Consider the following 20,119-nt stretch of genomic DNA (forward strand, 5'->3'; position numbering starts at 1 on the left):
GGCCCCCATCACATCCCCTCATCATTGTGATCCACGGCAGGCAACATCTGGCTGGAGGAGTAAGGAGGATATCATGGTGCTACAGGTAAGGTGCTTGTCCATAATGCAGAGTACCCATACAGAAGAAATCCTAAATAAAGAAACAAGCACCTTACTTCCACTTTGTTCCCTCAAACAAAATTACAGGAGTCCATATGTCACGTAAGCACCATAATAATAATGTAGGAGCTCCCCATGCCCTGTGATTCGGGGTTCACACGGTATTCGACCTTATTTTTATGCCTATATAATAAATTACGGACGCAAAGAAGGTTTCCATATGTCATAACACGTTGGCCATCAGTAATCCTTTTAGAAATACGTCAGTAGGAAGAAAAAAAAAATGGCTCCTGGCGCCGCTCCCGTTTTCTGCTCCCATCCTAATCCGTCACGTGACGCAGGAAGCGGGAACAGGGCGTTCCACCCGCGCGCCAGCCCCGCCCATCCCAGACGCTCTAACCGCCGTTTCACATAACGCCTGTTTATCCCCACCCAGCCAATCGGGGGTCAAGGGGTGTGGCTCCCTGTCGAACGTTGTCCAATCGGCGGCCTAGCTGGGAGAGCTGGTGAGGTTTCCGGCCCTGCGTTCCACTGACGGAGGTGAGGTGTCTCCCGATGGACCGGAAGAGGAAGGGAGTCCGCTTCCGCTTCCTGCTTCACTCCCGCCCGTTGCCTACTGCTCAGCGAGAGACTACAGGGCAGGTAGGTGGTTTTACCAGTGGTGGGGAAAATTTAGGGACGGTGAAGAGAAGGGAGTGAGGCACAAGGTGGACTGTGAGAGCGCGGAGGCTGTTCTCTCTGTTCACTGAGGGAGAGACCCAGTTCTTCATTTTACTGTCCAGTGGTGTGACATACACCTGTGCACTCTGCCCCCCCTCCCTGCCCTGCCTCTGCTCCCCCCTCCCTGACCTGCCTGGGCTCTGCCTCTGCCCCCCATCCCTGACCTGCCTGGGCTCTGCCTCTGCTCCCCCCTCCCTGACCTGCCTGGGCTCTGCCTCTGCCCCCCATCCCTGACCTGCCTGGGCTCTGCCTCTGCTCCCCCCTCCCTGACCTGCCTGGGCTCTGCCTCTGCCCCCCCTCCCTGACCTGCCTGGGCTCTGCCTCTGCTCCCCCCTCCCTGACCTGCCTGGGCTCTGCCTCTGCCCCCCCCTCCCTGACCTGCCTGGGCTCTGCCCCTGCCACACCCCCCCCCCACTCCCTGACCTGCCTGGGCTCTGCCCCTGCCACCCCCTCCTCCCTGACCTGCCTGGGCTCTGCCTCTGCCCCCCCCCCCCTGACCTGCCTGGGCTCTGCCTCTGCTCCCTTTTGCTGTACACTGATGCTGAGAAGTAGGACACCAAGCCACACTTTGCTGTGCTGCCTGTACACACTACTGCACTTACTGTATATTATTTCTTAAATGTGCTGCCTTTCACAATACTCTATACTTAGCTATACTGCTCCATGTAGCCTTTAAGAACATTTCTTGTTCACACTTGATTTTTCACATGGTGTTATTACCTGTACATTATAGTACCTGTATACACTGCTCTGTTTCACTATAAATAATTTCCAGTCTATGCTTCCATATGCAACTCTTGATACACACTGCTATATTCTGTCTCTATGCAACTACGTGGTACTGGTTGTATGACCCTGCGCCACACTCCCTTTGTATAATGCTGCACCCAGTAATTCATTTTTGACGAGTTGTTATCAAGAGGCAACAAATATGAATGTGTATAATTGTATTCTTATATATTTTATTATAGATCCTTCCTGGTTCAATTCCACAAATTATATATTTATACAAACTGAAATGATATTCTGTTAATATTTGCTGTATAGTTGAATGTAAAATATTCTTTGTGGTTCTGAAAAAGGAGGTCTTTAGCGGCTGGCCTCATTGTCCTTCAGGGAGGTTATTTTTATTTAGAAGTTGTTTTTCATGGAAGGAATATATTGAGCCTTAATTTTTATTTCTAAGACGGTTCATGGTTCACCATACGCAATTTATCCTGGTAGCAGAAAAGGCAGTTATGCATGCTTATAATAGGAAATATGTTGCTGCGGAGGATCGGGTGGATTTTGTGTGCGGAGACACGTTTGTTGTGTACCAAAAAACTTGTCCTAGAAGTGTTTTGGGAGCTGGTGTGAGAACATGGGATCAGTAGTAAAAATAGTAGAAATGTTGGCTAATACAGACACACAAATAACAATTCTATAAATCGTGGTAAAATAAAATATCTGAAGTCTTTATAATTAGGGTTATAGATGGTAACTGGATAGAGAGAAGGCAAGAGATGAGTTTAATAAAGAAAAATGGCAAAAGAGAAGGGGAGAGTATAACTAGAGGTGTGATGTGATCCTAAGATATTTTGTTTTATGACTCCTATTTTAGGAAATGATAAATGTATTCTAGTAAATGATAAAATGTGGTGTATTCATAAGTTGTCCACAATGTACATTTTTTTTCCACCCAAGCATGCTTCACCACTGGTAATGTCTTCCTCAGTGGGTTGTTTAACATGATTAGTATGGTTTGACATGGATAAAAATATTGTATAATCTGCATATATATGAGTGGAAGCTATTGTGTGAACAACGGTGGAGAGGTCATTGATGAAAATGGAAAACAGTAATGGCCTGGAACAGATACTTGAGGGATCACTTTAGCTGAACCAGGGATAGATCTCAGTCTTTGTCTGTCTGATAGGAGTAAAACGGTATTGGTACATGACCTCTGCAACGTATCGGTGACTGTTAATAGATGCTCTTTTATAATTCTATTTTTTTTTTTTATTATTCTGATTGTTTAGAGATCCTTTCACAATGTTTCTAGGCCTGAGTTATTCATCCCTTTTATTTCTGTGGTTGGATACCCACAGTGACCTCAGCTGGTTGGTTTAAGTATGAGTGTTTGTGTGCCGAGTATCTCACTTTTCATATTCTTTACAAATATGTATTTTCCATAGGAGTGTTGCATGTTTCAGAATTTAGGATTTTTCTTTGGTGCACAACTATTCATTCTACTGTCTTGATGTATTTTTTTTTCAATAAAGCCCTTTGTTTTCATTATACATCCAATTTTGATAAAGGATTTTCAAATTGCGTGCTTGATATGTATGCTGGTGATAAAGGCTCGGCATGTATATCAGGTGCAAGTGGGGTAGTATGTGTGCACCACTCACCGAAGTGTTGGGGACCAGATATATTAGCTGCTGATAGCGGTGTTGATGATTGTCAGATAATCTTTAGCTTGAAAGTCCTGAAAATAGATTAGATTGTTTGTTTTCGTAAACCAACTTAAAAATACCCTTTGCAAGACACCTAACTTAAATCTAGGATTTAAAACGAACGGCATATACAACGAATGGTTGCACTTATGACCCAAAGATTTATCTAAAAATAAACTAGCCTTTTTAGAGTCCTTAGAAAAGGTCAGTCTTTAAATCTCACTTGGCAGTTCTCCGTGTATTGCTTGAGACTGAAAGTATGATGAAATCACTTGAGTCCGTTCTGGTTTGAAACCTGTATCCCAAAATATAGTTCTTCCTTGTTTCTAAAAATAAAATAAAAAAATAAATCTATTTATGCCAATGCATTGATTGCTTTTAGCTCAGTATTGGTGGTGTGCATACACAGTTGTAATAAGGTGATTTATACCTAGAGAGGGGCGATTTGGGGACATCTCCACCAAATGTGGGATTGCTTTACTTATATCCGTTACACCTAAGCTTATATTAGAGCATGTTTGTATTAGAGCAGAATATGGTAATGACAGAGTGGCTGTCTAAAGGCTGAGATGCTCTATTGTTAAAACAACCTCCAGTAGTTCTAGCAATATGATGCACGGAGATCTTATATATGTCCTGTGGAAAGTATTGTGCGTCTTCCTGGACATCTGCGCCCTTGTATATGTTTTGCCAGTGTTCCCCGTCGCTTGGTGACCTTCTCAGTGGATGCGATTTTTAGAGTGTTGTTTTGTTGCTATTGATGTGTGAACTTACGATGTTGCCAGTGAAAGACTTAAAACCATGTTAGACAATCCCAGGCCAGTGAGCTTACAGAATTGCTACTGGTGCTTAATATTTAGGATATTTATTTTGAAGCCAATGGATGTACCCTCCAGGGCACATAACAGCCAGACACCTCTCAACGACATGGCAAATACTTTAATATTTACTGCCTCCCAGCAACCTCCTGATGGGAGGCGATAGCAGCACTTCTATCCTGTCTCCTCCCTCTGTGTTTCATTCTCCCCCTCCCCCACCGCACCATATCTTATTTTGTATACAAGCAACATGGAGAGGACACCCCTGGAAAATATAAAGTTTATATTTTAAGAGCCCGAAATGTAAACCTGCCAGTCATAGCTTGGAGGGCATCCATAGAAAAACAATTCCTGGGTGAAAGGTGATGAGCAACTCTGGGGGCTGTATAAGATTTCCTTTGTACTAAGAGAGTGGAGAGGGTCTCTCCTTACAGATTGCCGAGGTCGCAAAGATCCAACCACTTTATCATCTTATTCTTTATGGACTACAACTGCACCTGATTAGATGGCTGTACATCAAACCAGTCATGCGCCAGCATCATACCCGCACAGGCCCCATTTAATTTGGGGATGTCTGAATGTTTGTCGCCCACTGTTCTAGTTACAATGTTGTCTTCAGCCTCAATAAAGCATGTTGGTACACTTGTGTCGTGCTAGATGGGTTATACTATTGCAACTGTGCAGTGACAAAGATTGATTGCTTCACTGTCTACCCCCCAGCAACAATGACTTCCTGTGCGTATAAATCTATATTGGTTGAATGTCTGCCTGCTTTGTTTTGTGCAGCTTTGTCCAGTGTTTGATATAATGTTACATCACGTGGGAGTACAACACGTGTGTTTTTAATGCATTCTCTATGCTGGGACACACTATTACTATTGGTCACCAGAGCTGTTTTAGGTTAGTATCTGCATAGCTCTGTATTGTGAGTGCAGCAAATAAGATGCATGACGTGGTCTTCAGATTCCCCTGCCTGTGAAGGGGATCTTATTGTGATGCGCTGGTGCGTTAACTGCTGGGAAAGCTGATTGACCTGAGGAAGGCCGAGAGAGGCTGTTTGCTGGTGTCATTCCCTTGCTTTAGATGTCAGCGCATTGCAGGGTGTTCCTGTCTACTTCACTTCCTCCCCCAGTCTGTCTTGTGGGCTGAGCGACAAGGAATGTAGTGAGTCAGAAGCTCTAACCCAGGGTAGGAGAGAAGAGCATCCATGTGTGTCTCCAACGTGAGTCTCGCGTACGTTCTTACATCTACCATCTACTTCTGTTGTTTCAGTTCCAGGCGTCCCCCGTCACCATGTCTGAAGGCTGGAAGGACTGGCCTATTCTAGGCCTCGGCTGGAAACGCCGGACGGCCGTCCGTAAATCGGGAGCGTCCTGTGGGCACTCGGACACGTATTATCAGAGGTACTAGTCGTCAAAATCTTATTTTGTTGATATAAACCAATAGATTTATTTTATCATCTAGCAATTACCAATAATAGCAACCGATCACATTTGTCGCTCTCACTTACCATCTGGTTACACCGTGGTTGGTTGGTGTACAGCTTTGGATTTGATTTATACACCGTAAAGCAACATTCCTATATATATATATATATATATATATATATATATATATATATATATATATATATATATATATATATATATATATATATTTTTTTTTTTTTTCTCCATTAGTCCCACTGGAAAACGCATCCGAAGCAAGAGTGAGATGGCAAAGTTATTGGGGGACTCTGTTGACCTGTCAATGTTTGACTTTAAGAACGGCACCGTGATACCACCAGAGAAGGTAAGACTCTACGTTCCGTGGCAGAAGAACGTGTTTCTGTCCAGTCCGGGGGGTAGTAGGTGGGGGGAGTAGTTATGGAAACACTTCCACAGGTAAAACTGTAGAAGAGATTGTGTTGGGCAATCAGACTTTTTTTTTTATTTTTATTTGATTTTTTTATTCACCGTACTGAAAACATGACCGCTAGGTTCTGGTTGCTATGGTCAATACCTCTTTTTCTACACCATTACCTATAGAGCGGTTTTTACAAATGTCTTTATACTGTTTTATTTTCAGAGGAGGACGCCGAAGAAGCATAGCTTATCCCCCAAATCTACGGGGGAATCCCAAGCCAAAAAGCAGCGCTTGTCCTTTCCACTTTCTCCCACCCAAGACCAGCAAATTGTGCAGGAAGATGAATCCTTGGTCGTGTAAGTTAATTCAGTAGGACATGAAGAAAGCCCCTATACAGTTATATCGCATGAGAGGATAAAAGCACAGTAAAGAGACAGGATATAAACATCATGCAGTAAATCTCGGGTATGATTTAGGGGTAGTATGGATTGAAATAACTTTGCTTGAGGTACAGAGGGTCAATCCTGTCATAGGTCTGTTTGGCAATTTTGGGGTTTTAAAAAAATCTTTTAACCAATCTTGACCATCCATAGTGTTAATGTGTGAGTTTTGTGCTCGAACCGACAGAGATGACGTTTTGCAGTCTGTAAAAATCGGTCACTTCTGAAATCTTGATGTCTGCACGAGTGCTTGTAGAAACAGTGACATCTGCATTGAAGAGCCATGGATGTCAATCTGGTTTTGCAGTGATCATTTATTTCGTTGGTTGCTAAAATGGCAAACCAGGAATCTGCAGCTAGGCCAAAGGGTTTGTATAGCTGTAATATAGGGTGGAACGATGCAGTAAGAAGGGTTTATATATTAGTGTATGGTGGAATAATGCAGTAAGAGGGTTTACCTGGAAGTAGTGTAGGGTGGAGTGATGCTTATGGTGTATAGTGATGTAAATGGAAGTCATGACGTTCGGACTAGTTATGCTGCGGAGACTTGCACATTTAATGACTGAACCCTCTCTCTAGGTGCTGCACTGGGTGTCAAGTGTGGTTTACTGGAGTTGAATTTGGTAAATCCAAGCAGACGGTGTGGTACTGTGCGGACTGCAGAGGTAAGAGTTCTCTTTGTGCAATTGGCTTCTTTATTTGGAGGATGATGTGTTTGCAGATGTCTTTTTATACAGAGTCTTCATCCTTACCCGGTAGCACTTCATTCTCCTTAGGTGCAGGACTAATGTAGGAAATGTTAATTAGGACCTCTTTAGGCAAACACCTGAGATGACTAGCTGGGTCGTTATCGCTCCTCTTTATTTATTTGATAAGGGGGGTTACAATAGTGTTAGTGTAGACATTTCCTCTCTGTTGCATTCGGTGATGACCGGGAAGGTTCGGATTGTAAAGTTATATTATGGAGCTGTATCACTGTGCTGTTATGAGTGGTGATGAAGGACCACGGATGGATAATGGAGATATTAGAGGCCTACAGATTTACCATCACTACATACCGTATCCTAAGCTATTATAGATCATAGTCTAGGCAGTACAGGTCCTGTGTTCCATGCCAATAAACACTTGACCCTCTCCATACCACATCCTCTTGACTAATTTTACATGCTTTTCAACCATATCCATTATTACATACAACAATATGTTCTCTTTAAGCTCATTGTTATATCAGGGTACAGGCTACTTACACCTGCAGACAAATCTGTTTCTTCCTAGCTCTGGTTAGCATGTGAAGCTGCCTCACTAGAACAAAGGGTTCAGGAGAATTGGGTTACACTTCCTAAGACATATGCAAATAACCTACACAAGGATTCTTTACCAAAAACTCCCCTTTTATTAGAGTTGATTATTTGTATATTTTGCCCAAAGGACTATAGGTAGGAATTCTCACTCATACATTTTATTGCTCTTGTGAAGCATAAATGCCCCTTATTAGTTTGATGTTTATTACAGGTGGCTAATTATTCTGGCGACAAAATGACATGTTTTACTATTTATCCATAGCTTCCAGAAGAGCCTTCAACAAACAACAGAAGCTTTTAAAGGTAGGACACTCTCACTGTTATCCATAGACCCATGCAGCATCTACATTAGGTTATGTTGTCTTTTTAATATGCAATGGCTGAGTGTTTGTGGCTAGCAGTCAGTAGTGTAGGTGACCAATGCCCCAATAAGGCTTTGTTTTTAAAGTCTGGTCTTTGGATCGAAAGTTCAGCAACAGGTACGGCTTCTACTAGTAGGTGGGCTGTTTATAATATATATCTGATCTCCGTTCTTTTACTGATGCTTACATATTTCTATAATGGTGTGATTGGTGTGAATGTTTTGTATAAAATGTTTTGGTGTGAATAGGGTAAGTGATGATTGAGCTGTGTAAGAGTAGCGTAGCAGACAGACATTACAGGCTTGTTTGGTAGTAGGCTAATGCCATGTGAATGCGTGGCGTTTTGTTGGAAGATGTAGCTGGGAGTGATTGTGTAGCGTTCACGGCCTCCTCTCATTGATCTCCTTCTGTGCAGAACGCCGGCTGTGGAGCGTGTGTTGCCTGCAGGTTGTCCGAGAACTGTGGCTATTGCACGGTGTGTCTCCTCCGCTCACACAACCCAGAGTTCGGCAGCTCCTGGAAGTGCGTGAAAAGACGCTGTGTGCAGGTAATCCGCAAGGTACGATGGTTCCGAGAAATGGGTCACGTGACCTAAGCGGTGCCTATGTCAAGGCCTGTTTATGTTCAATCACTCTGGCTCCATACCTAATAAACCAGTAGAATGCAGAAGAGGCATTTTTATTATCGCTGTTCAGAGACCGATGACTGTCCACACCCATATGATTACCAGGCTTTCTGTGTAGCCAATAATATCATCTTAGGCAGAGGAAGAACAGTTTATGAAGTGGACAACTTCTAAACTGCTTTTGGGTGAACTAGTTTGACAGTACAGTTCAATCCTTTACAACATATGAAGAAAGAAGTATTCTGATCCCATTGCCTTCGTTCATACATTATAACAGTGACATTAATGTATATCCCGCATTCACAGGGTGGCGATTGCGGTAATTGCCAGGGCTGCTCCGTGACCGAGGACTGTGAGGCCTGTTCTGTGTGTATTAAAAGGCAACAGATGCCGAGCCACGAGGTTCAAGAGAAGTGTCTGAAACGCAGGTGTCAAATTAAGGTAACAGCATTGCACAACTATTAGCGGACCTGCTCCCCAGATAGAGTTCCTTCCGGGTGTACAGTCATTAGTTATATTTTTTTTGTTTGTGCACAGAAACCCGAGATCCAATCGCCAGAAAAAAAAGGTTTCAGTACAAAGAAGTTGAACATAGTAAGTATTTTGTGACCTCGAGAATAGTACAGAATTTGATGGCAACAGTGCAGGAACTAGGTCTGTTTTATTTATTATTTATTATGCTCCCTTTTGCAGAAATGGAAACCCTTGTCGGAGCAAGATTCCAGCTCGTTTACGTCCAAGCATAAGGTTTGTTTCTTATCGTCTCACTCCCACTGTATCTGTATGACTGTGCCCTGGGACATGTGATCCCTACACTGCGATGTTTGGCTGTATCACTAATTCCCAGCATGCACTTCTGCCTGTGGCCTCCTCTGTCCTGTGCATGTGGCTGCTTGTCTCTCTTCCCCCCCCCCACACACCTTCGCTTGTTGCTCATGCCATTCAAGTGCACAGTTACCTCCTATACCTAGCTGTATGCATGTTGCTATCTAGTCCTGTCCCCAACCCCCTCCCCCACAAGCCTGCATGTATCTCTCCTGCCAAATCCCCTCACCTGCACTCATTACACTCTAATTTGGAGAGTTTCTGTGTGTCCATCCCCTCGTGCCCCAGCTTGTATGAATCTGTGGCTCACAACATGCAACACATATCATCCTTATTGTGTGTGTGTGTGTGATGCACTTACCTGATTCATTTATCTATTCCCCCTGCCAGAAAAAACCCTATTTTAACAAAATGAAGCCGAAATTTGAGAGAAGAAGGCCGCAGGTTAGTAACTTTTAAAGGCCAAAGCAGTTCAAAGATTTGATTTTGGTGGTGATGATATATTGCACACTTCTTGCTGCTTCTGCTGTGGTGCAGTTTTTTTGTTTGCAGAATTCGGGGCTATTTGCTGTCCATCTTTCAGATCTTCCCTGTGCATCCTTCTCCTGCCTGCAGAGCTTCATTGCGCCCTGTCTACTTAATTTTGCTTGCAAAGCTCCTCTCCATGCATCCTTTCCTCCGCCTAGCATGGATTTTCCATACAGCTCATGCTCCTCCCTCTGTATCTTCTCCATCTTGCAGAGATTACTTGTGCGTCTCTTGCTTGCAGAATCTAACCCCACCCATCTCCTCCTCCTGCCCAGACCTCATTTCTCCAGCATGCAGATATAGAATGTTGGTATTAGCTGACTGGTGGAGGTAGAGCGCCTCATCTCTCTTCCTTGTCCCCTCCCCCCCCCCCCCCCTATATTCCGCAGCAATTGGCAGGCCGCCGCAAGAACCGGAAATGTGGGGCGTGCGAGGCCTGCCTACAGAAGTTGGACTGTGGCGAGTGTGACTTCTGCCAGGACAAACCCAAATTCGGTGGCCGTAACCTAAAACGGCAGAAGTGCCGCTGGCGCCAGTGCCTGCGCTTTGCCATGGTGGGTTCTGTGGCTGTAATACTCTGGGAGAGCTTACAATACAAACCATGTGACCTCTCCGGCTCTTTATTTATTTTTTATTTCCCGTTTCTTTTTCTTTCACACTAATCTGTATCTTGTACACTGCTGGCTTTTGTGAAACATTCCCACCCTGGATGTCAGGAAGAGGACCCTAAGTCTCCAATATTGAGCCATAATTTTACATTGCTTTTGAGGTTTAGGTAAATATTGTCCTCTATAGGTCTAGAACCCTCATGATATGATTTTTTACCTGTACTACTTTGACAGTAATAGTCTCTTCTGAGTGATTCATACTATAGGGGGGGGAAGGAAATTTTTCAACTCCAAATTATAACCTGCTGATTAACGTTGCATAAACTCCTCAAACTGACCTCCTACATGGCTGATCATTTCATGCTGTTTGCTTTGGTTTCTTTTGCCAGCTGTAGTTTTGGGCATCCTCTTTGCATAAGTGATGTTTGGCTGTATAAAAGCGATGCATGCTAACCCCAACCGCCTCCTGTTTTAATGATTCTTGTGACCGTGTATTTCTTAGGAGAAGAACATCCCGCTGTACCTCAAGTCTACCAATCACCCTGTACTGCTGGAGCGCATCAAGAAAGAGGCGTCTGAGAATATGGATGCAATATTGGTCAGTTTAACGGCCTGGGGGTCATGATTTGGGTGGAACTGTCCTTTAAAAAATATTAGTGTTGGCTTTATCGTCAGTCGTTCCCCTTTTATATCTCCTTCTGTAGAGACAAGATGAGGAAGCGCAGATAACGGCTAAGATACCGGTTATTAAACTGGAACGTCTGGAACAGAGAAATGGCGGTTACGGGTCTACAGATGTAAGGATTGCAACCACATTTCTTTGTAAATAAGTATATACGTATTCAATTTTGATGGAGTGCTCCAGTCAACCGTATAGTTTTAGAAGCTGATATGGCCACCTCTGTTCACAGGAAACAAATGGCGGTTGGGCCATAGACCATGTGGATACCAAAGTAATAAAACAGGAGTTTATAGAGAGTAGCATCGTCGATCACAGACAAGAAGGACCTTTGGTATGTGGGTAGGGATTATATGCTCTATTACAAACACAGCAGTGGTCTCTGTGCTCCCCGGGTAATTATTTCCCCTCTCGCCACCGCTACAGGATCTCCATTGTTCCGTGAAGACGGAAGAGTTTATCACCGAGAACGACGATGTGGAGGAGGCTGATGAGAGCACTCCAGTGGTGAGTTAGCGGACTTCCTCTATCCCAATTGCTTGCCTCTTACGTTTTAATTTATGTTGCCGGTGGTGGCCGGGCTACCTGTTGCTTTTCGGAAGGTTTTACACGAGTGCTTTGGACGCTAGCACGCTAGCTACTTGCTGCATAATTAGAGCTTTGATCAGTCTAGTGCGACGGGAACAGTGTTCCTCCATGTTGGCGTGTCCCCATCAGAGCGACTGGGAGATCTGAACACGAGGACACTTTTTTTTGTAGCTGAAAGCCCTTTCGGTCGTAGTAACCGTGACAACCTTTTTCTAGAATTTGAAAGTAGAACTCCAGCCTAAGTAAAGTTTGTTCCTTACAGATTTGTCTGTATTATGTTCGCTCCCTTCTGTGCATGGGGAACAATTGTATTAATTCAGCGGATCTGTTAGGTCTCGGAGCAAAGAAAATGAATCTTTCTGGAGTAGGTTTTATCTCAAGGATTTCAATCCACCTTTAAAGGTCATGTCTGCGTATTTCAAAACCTGATAACTGCTTCCTGTACTAGAATTTAGGGGTCCTTCCCTTGGGACCACTTTCTGCTCCATCTGGATCCCTGAATAAATCTATGAACCCCAAAGGCAGGACCCAATGTGCAGCGCTATGTATCCTTTGTGCCATTATTATATTTCAAAGTAACATTGCCAATAGCAACCGTGCTGGGATTTTCAAATCTTATAGCAGTGGAATGCCTCCATTGAGATGGTGAGGGAACTCCATTCTAAAGGTACAAGAGGCAAGCACTGTATTTTGAAATGCTGTGTATTGTAGCTAAATGTTTGTCACAACCCCTCTGTGCTGGTGTTTAAGTTGTGAATATTAAGCTCATTCAGTCCTTGTTCCTTTTGCAGATCATGGAGATCTTCAGCCTGGGTTCCTACAACGCAGCAAATGGCCTAGACCACGTTCTGCAAGAATTTGTGGCCGAGCTCATCGAGATTCCACTGCCCGCTCATTGGGAAATATTGCCTCACACTGGCCCTAACTTGCAATTAGTCCAGAGGTCCAGGGTCTCCACCATGGCAGAGACAATCATTCACATTCAACCAGGACTTCATTTTTATATTATAGTAAGAGAATACACTGTTCCCTCTTTCCATGAACTCTACGATAAACACCCAAGTCGGCTCACCACCGTGGACGAAGTAGTAGAGCTAATCTGCGACCTTGAAGCTTACCGTCCTTGCTCGGCTCTTCCCAAACAAGGGCCGCGTTCTCCAAACTGTCGCGTCCTGGTGTATGAGGAGAGGTGCCCAGAATGCTGTACAAACCCGTGGCCATCAGGCAGTGACCTCTGAGAAAACAAAAGGCAGAGGGTTGAGCCAGTGCTCAGGGACGTTAAATGACTGCTCTGGCAGACTTGAAACAGTGAAGTGGTTGGATTGCGCTCCTGGGAGAAGGGAACATGGGAATGTTGGAGACCTTCGCCTGGATAGAACCTGTGTATTAAGTAGCAGTGGCTCAGCATTATGGATCGTTAACCCCCCTTTACCACCTCTGCATTCTTCAATTTTATTCCATGAAGACACTGGTTGGATTAAGACTGTATGCGTAGGTTCGATGGTATCCTAAGAAGCGCAAGATATGTACCCACATCATTCAGTAGGTAGTGTGGGCTTCAAGAAGCTACCAGAGGTGGCGCTATTTAGATGAGAGCAGAATTGTACCTGTGAATGGTTAGTAGATATCTCCGAACCAGATCTTGGGTGGTGCCGTTTCCATCCCAGTTTCAGTAACGTGGACCAAATCAAAAGCCAAGTCTCTTTATGAGTGGTATGCTAATGTATGTCTGCTGCAGGGTTAACCCAACCAGTGTAGGGAGAGCTCGTAGGGAAACATGGACTTGTGCTAGGAGCTAGTGGAACAGATGTTGCAAAAAAAAAAAAATAATTCAGGTATTACAAAGCTGCACCTAAGGTGTGTTAGGATGAGCGAGAGTTATTGTTGTACAGGTGACACATGAGCCCTTCTCAAAACTGAGAATTGACGGCGAAAAAATATTCAAGAGAATCTATTTGAAAAGCTTTGGGTCACAGATTTTTATTTCTTTTCTACACTGGAAGAAACTGAGGCTGGGCCACAGGTATAAAGTTATTCAAATGTTCTACGAAATTCTATCATGAATCCTTTTCAGGGTGTTTTTTGTTTAGTTTGCTTTTATTTTATTACCGTTATGGCAGTCACTGGACGCATGTAAGAAACGTTTTGTTTTTTTTCTCTTTGAACTAACGTATTCTAGTCTTCCTTCCAGCTTTTGCCCTACACGGGTGTGGGCGTCTTTCCCGTGCCTGAGCGCACAGTAGACGCCGTTTCTCTTCTCTCGATAGCTCTCTTCGGAACGTTGCTGCTTTTTAAATAAAAGAGAAATAATCTTTATATTTGTTATACTGTACAGAACTGTCTGGTTTGTGCATAACATTGACCTTGATCTCAGATGAAGATGTATAGTAGTTGTGAAAATGGCTCAGGGGGTGGCCCTGAATGTGTGGCCCTTTGTTTTATAAGATGACACTCTTTGGATTACAGAAGACTATCCTCTACTTATTTTTTTATTTTATTTTTTGTCCGTTTTATTTAAAGAATGGAAGCAGGGTAGCGTTATATTCCCACACAGTATTATTATAATATAAAGATCTCTATTCTGGTTTTGATTGTTCTTTTTTGAATTGGCTACTTAATATGTCAATTGACCCCTAAACCTTATGTTGCCCACCAATATCCATGACCAACGGCAATTGTTATCAAGGAGTGTCAAAGGCAATGAAAGGCCAGAGCCTTTCTGTTGGGGTGAAAGTTGTGCTTACTCTGGGGGGGGGGGGTTTGACCTCTTCTCGTGAACGTAAAGTTGTATCTGCAGAGATAATACATTACCCTTCCTGATGCATTATTCAAAGATGACTTCCAACGTAGCCATGCCCCCCCCCCCCCCCCCCCATCACAGAGGGGTTACACATTTAGCACGCACAGCGGTCAAGCTCATCCCCTTTATTCCAGCCTCCGCCTAATAGCATACCTAGTGTTATTGATAGAACAGTAGCGGTGAACTTGGCCTAGTTTTAAGCCTTCAAAGTTTATATTTTGATCAGCCATAAGCGAGTTATGTAACTGGTTCACTCCTTTGTGGAGCTTCCTGTTTCTTTAATAAATTTTATTTTGTTTATATGATAAGGTGTTTTTTGTTTTGTTCTTTTAAAATTCCTGACACTTTCTGTTGACAGTATTAATGATCTGTTCATTTATTAAATTGTGTGAATGTGGAACGGTGGGGAAAAATGTAGTTATACTAAAAAGTTTCCCTCTTAAACATTTCCTAGCTTGGACATGGCTGGCTGTGTATAGAATAAAGAATGACTGAGTGGTCTGTAATGTGTGATTACAGGCAGAGTACCACTTCTTATATGATATATTGATCCTGGTTTGCTTTATATTAATACGACCACTAGGTCACATATTTGTGTAGGAGAAAGCTTCGGTAAACACTCTCCTAGGTTTCCTTGTGTCTCGTCTCTCTGGTTTTATTTCCTGTATCAGCTGCTAAACTTGTGACAACAAAGGAGCTTCATTTAAAAAAAAATTGAATTGTGTTAATTTTATTGCGAACGCTGGGTCTCCGACCTACTGCCTTAAAGAGAACTCTGCCCTTTCTTGTTAAGTATATCGAATTCCTCGCTGTGTCTTTAAAAGCAAGTAAGAGACTCTTTATAAGAACCCTTGAAACCTATCCACATGGGTCCGAGCATATCCGGAAGAGGCGTCGGAGTTTGTCGCTGTAGTGCAACTTAAGAAGTGTTTTTCATGAACGAAGAAGAGTTGGCGATGTCTGAAGAGTACTATCCAAAAATAAACTGTACGTTTACTCATGAGTGGTTAGGTGTCAACGGATGTCTTGTGAAGTTTTGAAGTGGATGGATTAGAAGACCACTCATGTCTGCTAAGAATAGGGAACTGAGGCCACAGTGGGCACAGGCTGACCAAAACTGGACAGTTGGTAATTGGATAAATGTTGCTTGGTCTGACTAATCTGTTTCTACTGTGACATGCAGAGGGTAGGGTTACAATTTGGTGTAAATATGGAGCCATCCAGCCTTGTGTCAATGGTGCAGGCTTGTGGTGAGGGTGTATTGGTATGGGGATTGTGTTCTTAGTACACAATAGCCGGTTTAATACAAATTGAGCACAGCCACAGACTACCCAATCATTTATTCTGGCCATGCGCATCTCTTATAAAAAAAAATGTATAGATACTCACTTTGATAGTGTGATTCTACCTAACCAGGAACATCTCCTACATCTCCCAACTGTTCAGTTCACCTATAATTTTGACTAGCAATGGGGAAAAATTTAATTTAAACATTTTAGGTCAGTTCTTTGGATAATATGAGTCCTAAATACTTTTAGTTGGCTGTCAAGCAAAAGGAAATAGTGTTGTAGGCCCCTAAATATTGATATGGGCATGGAAAGACTGAGAGCAACTGATTTAGAATAAATTATCTTAAAGTTCGTTCGAGAGCTTACTAAAAGTTTTGGCCTCTACCATTAGGTTGGGGAATGTTTACTATTAGGAGCAGTAGGTTATTGCTGGTTTATATTCATGCCCGACTAAACTTAAGCCCAGTATGTTGGGATTCACCAAGGCTTCCGTGCGGAGAATGAAAACAAGATGATACAGGGAGTAGCCCTTGTCCCAGTCTTTGTATGAACTGAATCAGAAATAGAGCCATTTAATTTTATTCTGGGGGAGAGAGCAAGGTCACTAGAGAAATGAATCACCCAGCTCCATATGTTTGAGTATGCCCGTCATGTACTGCCAGGTCACCCTAAAGAATGCTTTCTCAGTATCGAGGTAGGAGTAAAGGGGGTTTGTGATTCATATACTCCTTAAACTATCATTTTGGTGGTGTTATTTCTTGTTTCTCTGCCTGGCACGAAGCCTACCTGGTTGGTATGAATCAAGTCAGGCAGCAGATTATTGAGGTGTTTGGCAAGTTTTTCTGCAAAAAAAAGTTTAATATCAATACTGAGAAGTGAAATCGGTCTGTAATTGGCACATAGGGAAGGATACTTGTCTTCTTTAGGGATGACTGTAATGTGAGCATTCAATGACTGATTAGAGAAATGAGCTGATATTGCATTAAAATCCTGGAGAAGAAGAGGGTTCAGTCTCCCGCCAAAGGTTTTGAAATAAGTAATGGTAAACCCATTTGGGCGTATATCCCCAAAATGAAATTTCCTTCTCTAGTTCTAAGAAGGAGAAAGAGACTCACTAGAGAGACCTAACTTCAGCTGGTATTGAAGAGAAACACTTTTAACTAGATATTCTGAAATATTTGTTTTTGTTTCAGGTATGCATGGAGGGATTTGCCTATGGCGCTGGCTTGAAGTCTACCTGGTCTTTTTGCCGACTGTAAATTAGTGCCTACAGCGTTTATGAAAATAAAGTTTTACTTTATCATTCCAAAGCTTATTAAGGGGAGATTTGAGTGTCTGTTAATCCTTTCAGTCTCCTTCAACAATGTAGATTTGTGACTCGTTTCTAGTTCCTTGGTTTTCATCAGGAGAATTTCCTTTTGTGCCCCCTAATTACACATTTGTGTGCTTCCTAGATTGTAACTTGAGAGATCAGGAGGAACGTTGAAACTAATATATTCGACAGTCGCTTCCAGTTGGTCTTTACAGTATGGATCTTGAAAGAGTAACTTGTTCAATCTCCATGACCCTGGCCCAGGAGACCTCCGCTCTCGGGAGGACGGCAAGCAGCTTTGGAGCGTGGTCAGACCAGGTTACTTTGAGCAAGTGAAGATGCCTATGGTTTAGGAATAGATAGTCTAATCTGGAGTATATGTAATGGTGGAATAAGAAAAATGTGTAATCGTGATCGCTTGCAAGTTGTAGCCTCCGCTACTCAGCCAAACTGTATCTCTTGGGGGTAAGTCTAAGGGATGCTTACCTGCAATTGTAATGTTCTCAAAGAGATGTTCCATTGTTTCAAATGTCTTGATCAAGAATGAGATCGGCCCCTGCGTGGAACATACAAGTTGACGAAAGTAAGTAGTTGAATGGGAGGGAATACCTGTCAAATGCAGTATTTTTGATAAAATTGGCACTGCTAATAATTTGCTATTAGGGTTATTGCTGGAAAAAAAATGTGGGTTGTGCCGACTATGTAGGGGATACGTACGTATCCCCGATTTACATTCCACCTGGCGTCCTTTAATAATAACTTGTCTGGTAACATACTATCTAGTTACATAAATATGATTGCTATTGTCCCTCTGCTTTATTCGCACGAGTACAAAACTCTCACTGCGTTCTTTTCACAGTGATCAAACCTTTCTTGAAGAAAACAAAAATGGATGATCCCCAGAGGGTAGATATTGAGTGTGGAAGGAAGAGATGGGGGGGGGGGGGGGCAAGGAAATAAACCAACAAATAACAACATACAAAATAAAGAACATGAGAGTTAAGAAATAGAATTTATCAATACCAGAAACTGTAGAGTATAAAGAGTAACCCCTGCTTTGGTATTAAGGGGTTTTGTTAACGGTTACAAAACAACAACCGCGTTCGGTTAAGCTAAGTATATGACAGAAGGACATTGTTTTGTAACAAGTAGGATGATGAGAAACCCCACGGAGCCTCATGCGTCTGTAACTACAATTACTAAACCTTGTGTATTCTTAAATAAAATGTGTCTTAAACTAGTTGTAAGAAAGATAATACATTTGGAGAGGTGTAACACAGCCACCGAGCTGCCCTTATCTTTTATCAAGGTGGACTGGTGGTACTCCTAGTAGGTATATACGTGTGGGAGAACAATGAACCCCAACTAGCAATAAAAATCAGTGTAAACAAACCCTGCCAGAAGTAAAAAAACAAGCACAATACTAATGAACTCAAGTAACTTCATGTTGGAGAAGCGAGAGAGGTAAAGATACTTAAAACAAAGTCGTGTAATGTCTTGCGTAAGGTTTCCAGATCTTTGTTTTCAACTTTTCTTGGCATGCCGAACGGTTTGTCACTGAGCGGCGGACAAACTTGAGGCATTGAAGCTTAATGTGGAGAGGACGATTCTGCTAGATGAAGATCAAGTGTCTCACAAAAGTGTGCAAGATCACTTGAGTCTTTAGACGCGGCCGGTGTTCCTTCGTTGGAAGTCTTTAAGCGGTAAGCCCCTTCTCTACTTTATTTTCTGGAACTTCCCTGATGCGCAAGTTATTTCTACCACCCACGATCTGGTAGAGAGACCAGAGATTTTAGATTGAAGATCGGTCACTTCATCTCTATTTCCTGGAGTTTTTGTTTAGTGGAGAGAGATTTTATATGTTTCTGGATATCGCAACTCTACATTGTTACCTTGGGAATTGTTTGCGTTAAGAGAAGTTTCAGAATCCATGAGATCAGTCAATGGCGTAGTTGGGGAGAGGATCAATAATGGAATGTGAGTTCGAGAACTTTAAAAATGACGCAGGTCGTGTTTAAGGAGACGGATCTCTTACCTTTAGTTGAGTCTTTCTTCATAAGTTCTTTTCTTTCACCATTCGGTCAGATCAGAACCTTATCTAGGTTTAGTTTAAAGATGCACAGAGGCGGCTCAATTGCAATTCCAGGAGTGGCTGTTGTTGGCAAAGTTCCCCCATAGCTATTATGCCCACATGTTGGGGTTGGCTTTTATATGACGACTGTTAATGTATTATGGAGACAGCATTAGTGCTTGAAAAAAGTCTTGTCATTTTAAATCTGTACCTTGAAATTATATACCACAGGTGTAATATAGAGAACAGCCACAGTGTGGCAGCAGAGCCTCCCACGTGTACAGTCAGACTGTATGAACGGATAAGATTATGTGAGAGCTGTGTCCTGCAATACAGCAGCTACAGAAAGTTAACATTTATGCTTAATCAGTAATTAGTCATTCTAAACTACTTAATGTATTCGCTCCTGGAGGTATTCTGCGGCTAGAGTGACAGCGGAACTCTGGAGTGTCCCAAAATGTCGACCCACAATCCTAAATGGCGACCAGGCCGTAGAGTTAAATGTAATTTATCCTGGTGCCATGGAGGGGTCTTTGCACAAGAGCTTTTATGTAGCCATGATTTTGGCTTAGGCTGTGTAGTGGTAATCTACTCCCGACGAGAGCCGCAGATGATTAAACCTGTCAATTGCGGAGGTGGCAAATGGAAAGGGACGCAGGGGGTAAGATCAGGAGGCCAGAATGCCTTTGGGATCACTCCTCTCCTAAAGGAGCCTGCAACTCAGCGGTGGGAGAGTAACTTCAGAAGGGCCGTGTTCGGATCAGGCTACCTTAC

The 20,119-nt window shown here is 42.9% G+C and overlaps 1 protein-coding gene across 5 annotated transcripts; it reads left to right on the forward strand.

Annotated features, from left to right (window-relative positions):
- The first annotated feature begins 622 nt into the window (after positions 1-622).
- On the forward strand, positions 623-14,981 carry LOC142101270 (methyl-CpG-binding domain protein 1-like). Of its 5 annotated transcripts, none has more exons than XM_075185620.1 (17): positions 623-741; positions 5,345-5,475; positions 5,752-5,863; positions 6,140-6,273; positions 6,937-7,022; positions 7,921-7,961; positions 8,436-8,579; positions 8,952-9,086; positions 9,183-9,239; positions 9,339-9,392; positions 9,861-9,914; positions 10,388-10,552; positions 11,109-11,204; positions 11,311-11,403; positions 11,518-11,619; positions 11,712-11,792; positions 12,665-14,981. In XM_075185620.1, the coding sequence occupies exons 1-17, from the start codon at positions 655-657 to the stop codon at positions 13,109-13,111; spliced, it is 2,019 nt and encodes a 672-aa protein (XP_075041721.1). In that variant the 5' UTR covers positions 623-654; the 3' UTR covers positions 13,112-14,981. The 5 variants fall into 5 exon arrangements, with proteins under 5 accessions (XP_075041721.1, XP_075041722.1, XP_075041723.1 ...); XM_075185621.1 differs by having other exon boundaries at positions 8,436-8,567; XM_075185622.1 differs by lacking the exon at positions 9,861-9,914.
- Positions 14,982-20,119: the final 5,138 nt, after the last annotated feature.

This window comes from Mixophyes fleayi, chromosome 9, assembly GCF_038048845.1.
Source record: "Mixophyes fleayi isolate aMixFle1 chromosome 9, aMixFle1.hap1, whole genome shotgun sequence".
NCBI lineage: Eukaryota > Metazoa > Chordata > Amphibia > Anura > Limnodynastidae > Mixophyes > Mixophyes fleayi.

What these genes read in the sequence shown, in the direction of transcription:
- LOC142101270 (XM_075185620.1), top strand. Translation starts at nt 655, where the DNA reads ATGGACCGGAAGAGGAAGGGAGTCCGCTTCCGCTTCCTGCTTCACTCC. An exon ending in TCGGACACGTATTATCAGAG is followed by an intron (nt 5,476 to 5,751) that starts GTACTAGTCGTC and finishes TTTCTCCATTAG; the next exon opens with TCCCACTGGAAAACGCATCC. An exon ending in ACAGACAAGAAGGACCTTTG is followed by an intron (nt 11,620 to 11,711) that starts GTATGTGGGTAG and finishes CCACCGCTACAG; the next exon opens with GATCTCCATTGTTCCGTGAA.